The sequence below is a fragment of the Abramis brama genome, assembly GCF_963993115.1.
Source record: "Abramis brama genome assembly, chromosome: 17".
NCBI classification, from domain to species: Eukaryota; Metazoa; Chordata; class Actinopteri; order Cypriniformes; family Leuciscidae; genus Abramis; species Abramis brama.
Window position 1 is genome coordinate 14,309,893 of NC_139979.1, and position 11,631 is coordinate 14,321,523.

The following is an 11,631-nucleotide window of genomic DNA, read 5'->3' on the forward strand; positions in this document are numbered from 1 at the left end:
TTGGAGCTTTGTAACTCAAAGCCATCAGCCAGGGTTTCATGACTGGGTGCTCTACGTGTATAAATAGGTTAGTGGAGGGAGGGAGGGGGGGGCAGGAAGCTCGGCCATGGGATATTGAATAGTTCCATTTGTTTTGTGCCTCTGGGTTCGGGTCATCATTTGCACAGGTTAATCATATAAAAGTGATGAAATGACTCGTGCATCATTTTATCTCAATCCTCTATTAATTTAATAATGCATAATCTAAATCTAATCTATATTGTAACAGAGTCCTAATGAAGCTGTTTTTTTACAGTGAGTCTGTTGAGAGTATCTGCTTTGTGAATTTACTATGTGTTTACACTTCCCACTTTTTTTGAAAGAAATCTCACCAAGCCTGCCTTTTTTTGATCAATAATTCTAAAATTGAGAGATATTACAATTTAAAAAGTGTTTCTATCTTAATATATTTTAAAATGCAATGTATTCCTGTGATGGCAAAGCTAAATTTTCACAGAATTGCTTTAGTCGCAGTGTCACATGATCCTTCAGAAATCATTTTAATATGCTGATTTGGTGCTCAAACATTTTCTTCTTATTATCAACGTTAAAAACAGTTGTGCTGCTTAATATTTTTGTGGAAACAGGGATACATGTTTTGAGGATTAACTGATGATTAGAAAGTTCAAACAAACAGCATTTAAATAAAATCTTTGCTGTCACTTTTGATCAATTTAATGCATGTTGATTTTTTTTTTTTTTTTTTTTGAATTCTTTGATTAGAAAGTTCAAAAGAACAGCATTTATTTTCAATAAAAAATGTCTGTAACATAAACATGTCTTCACTGTCACTTGTGAACAGTTTAATGCATCCTTGCTGAATATAATATTTTCTTTAAAAAAAATCATACTAACCCCAAACTTTAGAACCATAGTGTATGTCAGTGCTTTGATAGAACAAACCTGAATTAAATTATGCTTTTGTAATTTAACAAAACTTTGAAGTCTGATTAGACAATATAGATTGTAATATTTTATTTGAAATATTTACAAAAAAAACTTTGCCGGGAGCACCATATTAGCAGAAACTGAACTGAGTAACTAGTGTCTTTTCAAGTTTACAAACTGAGGTATTAAAGAGCAGGTCAATTTTATTAGATCAGAGATTTTGATTTGATGAAATCCACAAAAAGCAATGAAGTCTTATCAAGCTGGCGATAATGATATCCACAATGGCCGCTGTTGTCATGGCTGTTGCTGAAGTGTCTGTAGGACTCCAAGAGTGCACATGGAGAACTTTGATACCTCCTAGATGAACTAAACTCCATCTTCTTTTCATCTTACTCTCTGCTGACGAACTGGATATGGGGTGAATACAAAAAAGTTTAATGTAGAAACAGTAATGAATAAAACAATGTTCCTGTTTCAGCTGCAGACAATATTTCAGAACATAATATGAGAACACACTCACGGATGTCATTGTTTCTGGTGATTGCTATGGCGGCTCTTGCACGCGGGCCCTGCTGAGTGAAGTGATAGCCAATCTTTATGATGCTGGGGTTATTCTCCAACATGGATGCAATCTCCATCTCAACTGAGTCGCCCAGTTTCTGTCTCTGTAGGAGTTCGCATGAACAATTTAGTTTTACGATTTAAACAAACATGCCATCGGATGTTTTTGGCAGGAGTATTTTAGCCTCTTACTTGGTTGTCAATCTTAATCTCAGTCAGGGTGGAGTTCTCTCTCAGTGCCTTGGCGACGGCCATCATGCCTTGTGCAGTAATGAAGTTGGACTCGATGTTGAGGCTCTGCAGGGTGGTGTTGGACTGTAACATCTCAGCTACAGCCTGACTCACAAGAACAGATCAAGAGAAACAACTGATGTCGACTGACCATCATTTTCATAGCACATACAGATAAAGACAGAATTGAGCAATGATTTTATTTAGAATTCATTAGTCAAGAAAAACACTACAAAAGTTTGAGGTCGATAAGATGTTTTAATGTTTTTGTTCTTATGCTCACCAAGGCTTGAATCAAAAAATACAGTAAAATCATTAATAATGTGAAAGGTTATTAAAAAAAATTCTATTTTCATTTATTTTTTAAATGTTATTCCTGTGATGTCAACACTGAATTTTCAGCATCATTACTCAAGTCTTCAGTGTCACATGATCCTTCAGAATTCATTCTAATATGCTGATTAGCTGCTCAAGAAACATTTCTTATTATTATCAATGTTAAAAACAGTTGTGCTGCTTAATATTTTTGTGGAAACAGGGATACATGTTTCGAGGATTAACTGATGATTTGAAAGTTCAAATAAACAGCATTTACTTGAAACAGAAATCTTTTGTAACATTATAAATGCCTTTACTGTCACTTTTGATCAATTTAATGCATCCTTGTTGAAAAAAGTATTCACTCTTTAAAAAAAAATCTGAACATTACTAAACTGATTAGTTACAATAAATTGTTCAAAAAGTTTTTACTTTTATTTACAGCATTTTAAAACTTTAAACAGACTAAGAATGTATTTGATCAAGACACAGTTAAAATATTTTGAAATATATTTTCAGACTTGTATGTGGAAGAATAATATGAGATTGAAGCAAAGGAATGAGTGAATGAAACAACATCAGAATTGCAGGCTTCAGGACTTACAAAGGCCACAGGGTCATTACTGCGTGTCCCAGCGATGCTGAGGATTTGCACATATGTGTTGCGCTTCATCGCCTCAAAAATCTCTTTCAGGGTTGGGATGGGAATGTCCTACAATCAACATAAACACTCATTAATTTAGGTAATTAATCAGAAGTTTTCAAGAAAACAAATACTTAAAGTGTAAGTGAGCAATCTGTTTATAATATTAATGTTATGTCAAGCCTGTAATGTGATTATAATTATGCTTATTGAGGTGTCAGTACATGTTTACCGGGATGTTGTTGAGGTTGACCTCCTCCAGGCCGCTGTCGTTTTTCTGGATGCGTCGGAGAGTGTCCTCCACATCTGTGTCATTTGGAGGCTCATCAGGATAGATCTTATACACATCTGGTTTCACCACACCTAAAAGAGAATTGACCAACCAGCTTATGATACAGAAGTTCCTACTGTGAATATATCAGCGACATTCAGAATTAAAAAAAACCTCACTATATAAAACTTTCAGTTGACATTAAATAGTTTAGTGTTAAATGTGTTGTATGTATACATACTGTTGATGCCTTCTGTGTTTGCAATCTTGCCAGTGGTGTTCAGGGCATCATAATATTGCTTGTTGCTCATGAGCGTGTACATCCCCAGGATGGCTGTGAAGATATAAGCATCTCATTAGTAGATGATTTAAATATACAATACTCTCAGAGTACTGTAATAGGATGCCAGTGAATATATAAATATGTTTTGATAAAAACATAATAATAATAATAATCATTCATAATTATTAGTTAAGAAATTATAAATATTAAAATATATATAAAATATGAATAATATTACACAATATAATACAATTTATTAATATTTAATATAAATTAAATTCAAAATTTAATATAATAATAATATGTTGAAGATTAAAATTAATAAATCATTTGATTTAATGATAAATGTATAAATAGTAATTATAATTAATAATTTAAAATTATATCATAATTAATCATTTCATTTTAAATAATTATTTTAATTAATATTATTTAAAAAACAAAATAATAAGTACATGTTTAATAAATTACTATTTTTAAAAATATAATTATAGATCATCTTTTCGTGGAATAGCTTGTGAGAATCTCCAATAGACCCTTCTCAGAAACACTGGCACAAATCATTTAAACTGCACTGCAGAGAACTGTGTTGAACAGCAGGTGGCGCTGACTAACCAGTAAACCCACCATTAAAAACTCCCTCTCCATGTTTCAATTAGCAGACTGGCTGGACTAGTGAACAAAAACAGTGGGGCAATAGCAGATAAAAAATTGATATTGGGTGATAGACCAGACCTCACCTTTATACTACAGCTCTGAATGCCATTTTCAGATACAATAGCCAGATTAAAACCACCAGCACAATTAAAGGGGTCAAAAAGTGCGTTTATATAATGTTCTTTGAGGTCCGCCTATAAGGTTAGTATGATTTTTACATCGAAAACATCCTAATTCAGAAGTATTAGGCTATTTTATATCCTTTTTTTTTTTACCCTCTCTTTTTAAACACTCCATTTTGAAGGGTCGTGCCTCAACTTTCGATGTTCACCATTCATGTTTGAGCCAGAGTCTGATCCAGAATCAGAAGAAAATCCACAAATCTACACCGAACCTACAACGAATATGCTACAGAAATGTGTTTATCTCATTACATAGCATTACACATTTATGTGTATTATAAATGCTTTAAAAGTCTTGGTTTTACCAACTAATTATGAATGAATGTACCATGCATCATTCATCATTTTCAGTCAAATGAAAGTAAAGAGAGAACATATTAAACAATCTGTAACAGACAAAGTAATAGTGACACATGGTAAAAACGCGATCCCACGCTTAGAATCACAAGAAAGGCAATGCAAAGACTGTTTTTCCACAACTTGGCACTGCAAAATGTCTTGTAATCCTCAGAGTCATCTCTATGGTTTTGTTGCTGGAGTAATCCTATGTTTGTGTCTCTCTCGTATTTACTACTACATGACATGTGCAAATCGGTGGGCGGGGCTAAAGAGGCAATGATGTAGAAGTAGGTGTTGATTTTCTTCTGCAGAGGCGGTCTTTCGTCGCATTATTACGCCATACTGAGACAAAATCCGAAACAAGTCATTTAGGGAGCTTGGGAACAAGGAAGATTTGAGTTCTGAAACTTCAAGGATATTTTTACAGTATAATGTCAAAATATCAAGGAAAATTTGATTTCTCAATTCATGACCCCTTAAGAAATGGAATATTACAGCTATCTGTGTCTGTACAATCTCTAGTTAGCTGCATCTCAGCAAAAGCAGACTCATCCATAAAATCACCAAAGGCAAACCCCTATTGACAGTTTAATCCTGAACTGGACGTGTTCCAGAGTTAAAACTGTGTTCTGAATGAGGGGCTCTGCTGGATAATCTGCACCCAGTGACACGCTCCAAAACTCATGTGTGCTACGTCCACAGCTTTAAATGCCCTTAAGGCCAAAGGCTTATTATTATGTGCTCACATCCAGCACCAGGACATTAGACTAGTGACCGGTTTCCATCACTTTAGTAGCCTATGTTACATCAAGAAAAATGTTATGTTGCACTTTTAATAGGAACGGTAAAATATCTGATATTTATGTTTGGTTAAATACTACCAACACACCGTCACAGAGTGTTTCAAGCCTACAGACGACTTGCAGCTAAACATTTTCACTCCATCTCTGCACGTTGACTAGTTGGTCATTGGTCATTTTATTTTGGTGAGCTGCTGAGCTTGGGAAAATAGATACTGCGTGGTATAATTCTGTGCATGACCTACTACATTCATAGTTCCACATACAAGTCAGCTAGGCTGGTTCTTTTATATATATTCAAAAACAAATTGTCATACGAGACACTGATTGTACAAATAGAGCAGATGAAATTAGAAAGGGTTTGATTGACAAATGTAATGGGTATATGATCAGCTGTTTACAACTAGTCAAGACTAGTCCTTAGTCAAGGATCCAAATTTGGATTACAGTCAGAGCCGTTACAGGACATTACAGGTTATAAAGCAAGTGATTCGTTTTAGAAGAGTTGTAATGCATATCTTTAGAGCACTCTGGACCTGATATCATCAGTTGTTTATGTCATGTGAATAGAAACAACAGGAACAGAGCAGAAATGTGATGCCCACCTGCAATGTCACACATTTCAGCATCTGTTGCATTCCTCAATGCTTCCTCCAGCTCAGGTTCCAAAGTGATCTGTTCCTCCACAGGGATTTGTCCTGACCCTGGTTTAGGGACAAAGGCTTTACCTACAGACAACAGAGAGAAAGAGAAATGCTCACTATAATCATTTACAGATAAAATGATACATGCTTATAATAAATAATAATTTAAAATGAATAAATGTTGTAATAATTAAGAAGCTGCCTTTATTCTCTATGCACGTGTCAGTTGAGTATCTCAAAGCATGTGTGTTTACTAAGTTATGTTATGTTAACTGTTGCTATGCTATTATGTTGCAATGTTACTATCAGTCCAATGGTGGTGGTACCTCTCTTCTCCCTTGTAAAGGGTACCAGATCATCCCTGTCCTTGTGTTCAATGGCCTCCTTCTCCAGGTAATCCATCAGGGCGAAGCGATCAAAGGGGCCTGTGGGACTTTTCTTGGTCTGGTCACGCTGGCGGTAACCGGCTGGGAGCATGGCATTCTGAAAGGTCCAGAGAAGTGTGTGAATTTTAAAACCATCATTGCTACACTTTCCTGCATGTGTGTGCTGTTTACAAATGAGGTGTGCTCCTGTAGAATTTTGAGCTAATTTTAACTTCAATAAAAAGTAGGCTATGTTTAATAATTAAATTGAACCCTTTGTGTATGTAAAAAAGTTTAAAATGATTTCTGCAACTAGAAATCACCTATTCACATAGAATCATTTGTTTTAAACAGAAAATTCCGTCATCATCTACTCACCCCATGTCATTACAAAATCGCAGGACTTTTTTTTTTTTCAATGGGACACAAAATTTATTTTCAAAATGCCAAAGCTGCTCTTTTTTTAATTAAAACAAAAATGCATGACAAATCATTGTCAAATTCAGCAGCAATTATGCTTATTTATTTTGCAGATCTCTGGAATACTTGACTCTGATTGGTCAAACACTGCATTCAGCGGTCACATATTTCAGAATATTTGCTGTTGCACATAACATTGCTGTTCCGCTGAAACAGTGCTAGTTTCATGTCTCTCGTATCACACTGCAGGCTCTTTTTTTTCTTGTTTTATGCAAAGCATCTGGTGCAATCTTGTGTCTCGAGGTTCACCTTATTTTGCGAAAATTTGTTTCGTTTGTTAATTTATTCATTCATTCATTTGTTTATTGATTTAAATTAGTTTTTTGGCTGAACTCAAATATGTAATCCACTTAAAAATGCCATTTTTTTGCAGCAAAGCTATATAAGGACCATTTTTGGTTCCCCAAAGAACCTTTCTCCACTATAAAGAACCTTTTTGTGCAATCGAAAGATTCCATGGATGTTTAAGGTTCTTCATGGAACCATCGATGCCAATAAAAACCTTTATTTGCAAGAGTCCATGTACATGGCACTACCGAGTTGTTGAAAAACAGTGGGGTTTTTCTCTTTGGTCATATATTTTCTCATCTCGTCTACAACTGATGTCAAACAGTTGCATGTGGCAAAACCTTTTAATTGCTTATACAAAAGGTCTGTAATATACTCAAACGACACCTAGCTAGCTATGATTTAAAGAGTTGCACGGCATAGTACCTCAGGGTCCATCTCCTGTAGTTCATAATCCAGCTTCTCCAGCTCCTCTGCGCTGAGGCCCTTGAGGATGGCATCCTCGTCAATGTCTCGGGGATCGCTCTTAGACATGCTTGATGCTTGTTGGTACTCTCAATTCACACAGCTCGCCCAGAGACAGCGGGCCCTGAGAGAGAAATAAAAGTTTAAGCCAGAAACTTGCACAAAAAAACAACTAGTTTTAATATATTTGGCTTGCAAATAAGGCACAAGAATGGCTGCTTGCTTTATTCAGTCCCTCAAAGCTTTCTGTAGAAGTTGAGAATGAATGGGAAAACCTGATTTCCAGTCCAAGTCACTTTCAGCCTGGCCAAAAGAGCCAGACACTGAAAGTCCACGATTGGGAACTGCTTACATTGTTAAATGCCACAAAGCCCAGCTGAATTAAAAGGACAAGGCTAGCATTTGTGTACAGGAAGAGCTTTTGAGGGTCTGAGGGTACAGTGTACTTGGGAACAGAGATATGCCTTTCTGACAACACCATCTAAGATCATAAGGGACATGAGGAAAGAACTCACTGCTTTTTGATTCCAAGGCACAGAGACAGAGAGAATCTTATCTATTTTTAGTCCCTCAACAGTAACGCTTGGGTTTTGGGTTACAGTAAGGAGGAGAAGGTTAGAATTGTGAGGAGTTATCACTGGCTCACACTCATGTGAAGGTGGCCGCCTGTTAAACAGGCTGATAGAGTCATGGGCTAGTCAACAGTTTCAGACCACCACACCCAAACTAGATCTGCAACACAAACTAGACAATACAGACTAACATGTTGTGTAACAGACCTAAACTAACCCATCTGTATCTAGATACAATTTATTTGTCTTAACTTAAAAAAAGCTAAAGCTCTCCAAAAATGTTTGATTGTAATCATTCAAATGCTTTTGATATGTAAATATTTCTAATCAAATTACTTTTTTTAAGATCGGCGATCAATGTTTACAATCATGTAGTAAAACCATTTGGAGACCAACAAGGTCATGATCTAAATATATGCTAATCAACATTACTGCTAAATTTCACACAATGAATCACACAGATCTGTTATGTTCCACACTTTCATGAACATACACTCCTGATACTTGCTACATAATGACATAAATGTAGTAAAGTAATTAGCAGATTAGTTATATAGAGCACTAATGTTATATTATGGGAAGAATCTAAAAAAAACAAATGTGTTTTTGTGTTTGTTTTTTGGGTGTGTATTTGTGGTTGTCTGTCTATCAGAGGTGTTAGACCAGAGTAGCATGGCTCTAATTTGTAAAGCCAGTGACACAAACACAGGATCAGAGAGCTAAAAACAGAAGAAAAAAAAAGAAATATTGTAGACATCAATCAATCCACCACATTTGCATGTGATACAAGTTTACTAAATCATGTGGTATAAGTTTACTAATCATTACATCACAAAACTCAGTCCTCACCCCATTTTAAGAATAATTATTAATCATTAGCAGAATTGTTTTTCATATTTTGTTATATATAACTAACTAATTTGTCTTTAGCTGGACTAATGGTAAAGACTCCGTGCTAGTACTGAACATATTCTACCAAAGCACTTTACAGCAGATACATTTCTCTGAATTCATATATCTAACTTAAGTTTAATACAATCTCAGTTTTAAACAAAGGTTAATGACATTAACTATCTTCTAAATGACCTTGCCCTCAGAAATGGACAATGCGTCTGACACCAGTCTTTCAGGAACCTGTCAGTCTAGAAGATTGACAGCTCAGGGATTATAAATAGCTATTAACTATTGTCTCTTCAGTCTTACAATAAACATACAGGCCAAAAGCATGCCTTCTGTTGACCAGGTGTCATCTTTTTTGTGTTGTGCAAGAAAAATAAGCGGCTGTCTGCCAGTCCCGCACACCTGTTCTCTCAACTCTTAAGTGACACCAACTCAAGCCTAAATAATATTAGCTGAGTTTCACCTGTTCAGGCCCGCTGGTTGTGAAGAGGGTCTTTTAAATTAGTCCTTCAACATGGAATCCTTGTTATTTCACTGTTGCAAGGCACCAGCTAACATTCGACATTTCCAAATGGAGAAAATATTTCTTTAATTCAATTTAATTTTAGTTGGTAAAGTAACTGTTCTGTTGAATTGATATGTGTGTTACAGATATCATTTTAAAGTTGTTTTAATATAGTGTTCAAATTATAACTATTATAATGATTAAATGGCAAATCAAACAAAAAAAAATCAGATGGGCATGTTTACTGAACTGTTTAAGTGATTAAATTCCAAAAAAACAGACAGAAAAACAATATTGACAGAACTACACTTTAAAATAAAGGTTCCAAAGGTTTTTTGTTGTTGTTATTGTTTGCAGCGATGCCATAGAAGAACATTTCAGTGAACAATTCTTAAACGGACCATTTTTTTCCTATAGTGTGAAGAACATTTAAACAAATCTAAAGAACCTTTTATGCAATGGAAAGTTCTGTGGATGTTAAAGGTTCTTCATGGAATGTAGGCAGAACTTCCAAACTCTTGAAAATAAAATTCTTTATTAGCATCCATGGTTCCACGGAGAACCTTTAACATCCATGGAAACTTTCCATTGCACAAAAGGTTAAAAAAAAGGTTAAAATCTTCACACCAAGAAATAAATAAAAAATTGTTCTTTTAAGAACTGTTCACTGAAAGGATCTTTGGGAAGTGACTGTAGTGAAACCCGCCTTTATTTATAGTCCTTTCTTGTTTCTAATTTTTTTTTTCTTGTACAACATGGCAAATAACTTTAAATCTGTCCTTCAAACTGACTGAAGGCATCTCCAAAAGCAACCTGACTCTTTTGACTGCTCTCCTTCCAGAGGCCACAAAGTTATTATCGTCCATATGGCAAAAACTTTGGTTCGGTCTCAGAAACCCAGTTCCCCCTCTGGTACTTCAAAAGGACGCAGAACAAATATCGAGCACTGACACATCAGATACATATCATCCACCAGAAAAAAAGTGTCCAGAACTCTTCTGACATGCAGCAAACAACCTTCTTATTCAGATTCACAGTTTATTCATAGACTCTTTTATTGGGAGCATTTTCCAGCTGACACACAGCTCATAAGACTTCACACTATTTGTAGGTTGACTTCACCAAGTCTAACCACCCAAGTGTAAAATTCCAAATCAACCTCAGATTAATTTTAGCTTCACAAGTCAGCTACTTCCAGCTGCATAAATCCTCTCCGCTTGCAAAGCTACCGTGTGCAGTAGCACTGCCAGCTGGGAAAATAATGGCTGTTTTGAAAACAAAAATATATATATGAAAAAAATATTACATAGAAGGATGACAATCAGCAGGCATTAAACAAGACTGACATTTTTAATAAAAGAAAGATTGTTTTGATAAAACCTCAAATCAACAGGTGCATGCAGGGAGACCCTGGAGAACACAAAGCCTTACTCTAACATAAAAATTTAAATTAACCCAACTAATCTAACTAGATCTAGTCTCTAACTACTCTGATAACAGTACTCTAATAATAATACACCACGAACCACTCACTGGGTATCCATTAACTGATTGCTTCAACACAATACAAATAATAATTCATGCATTTAGAAGCTGAATGCAACAATGCGTTTATTGTACACTGAAATAGACATAAAAATAAAAGCCTATGAAGTTTAAAAGCTCATAAATATGTGGTTCTGTTGCTAGAAGAGACACACAGACACAGATTACCTACCCTCACTAGGACTCAGAGCTGCTGGGATCTTCTGTACAGACACTGTATGTTTGAAATCAGAGAATAGCCCCTCGCTCTCCCCCTCCTTCCCCGGTAGTATTTCCCCCCCTAAAGCCCTCCCTTCTTCGCTGTCTGTCCCCCGATAACTCGCCTGCTCTCTGGGTGGAGCCGAGACAGGGATACGGGTTACTCTTCATGAGGTCAGCATTTCATTATTTTGGCTTTGAGAGATTAGTGACTATGAGAGAGAGAGAGAGAGAGAGAGAGAGAGAGAGAGAGAGAGAGAGAGAGAGAGAGAGAGAGAGAAAGAGTTCATCTGTTTCATTAACTCAGGTTTACTCATTAAAAGTGTTACATTTTGCTAGATAGGACTGACCTCTAGGGTATAGACGCGGTATTGCAAGTAAGAGAGACCCCAATTTGAAGATCAGCTATCTCTGTTGACAATTTTTTCGAAGTTTATACATTGGCTGTAATGAG

General features: G+C 35.7%; 1 protein-coding gene across 1 annotated transcript; it reads right to left on the reverse strand.

The window, feature by feature from the left end:
- Nucleotides 1-1,110: 1,110 nt before the first annotated feature.
- Nucleotides 1,111-11,310, reverse strand: tmod4 (tropomodulin 4 (muscle)). The gene is made up of 10 exons (XM_084089061.1): nt 11,152-11,310; nt 7,419-7,581; nt 6,186-6,342; nt 5,821-5,943; nt 3,196-3,288; nt 2,916-3,046; nt 2,645-2,752; nt 1,684-1,827; nt 1,451-1,595; nt 1,111-1,337 (listed from the first exon to the last, which is right to left on the reverse strand). Exons 2-10 carry the CDS (start codon nt 7,524-7,526, stop codon nt 1,315-1,317), a joined length of 1,032 nt encoding a protein of 343 aa, XP_083945187.1. The 5' UTR covers nt 7,527-7,581; nt 11,152-11,310; the 3' UTR covers nt 1,111-1,314.
- Between the last annotated feature and the right edge of the window lie 321 nt (nt 11,311-11,631).

Coding starts and splice junctions, on each gene's coding strand:
- tmod4 (XM_084089061.1), bottom strand. CDS start 7,526: ATGTCTAAGAGCGATCCCCGAGACATTGACGAGGATGCCATCCTCAAG. Junction 3,289..5,820: donor TGAAATGTGTGACATTGCAG/GTGGGCATCACA, acceptor ATATCTTCACAG/CCATCCTGGGGATGTACACG. Junction 3,047..3,195: donor AAACACAGAAGGCATCAACA/GTATGTATACAT, acceptor ATTCTCTTTTAG/GTGTGGTGAAACCAGATGTG.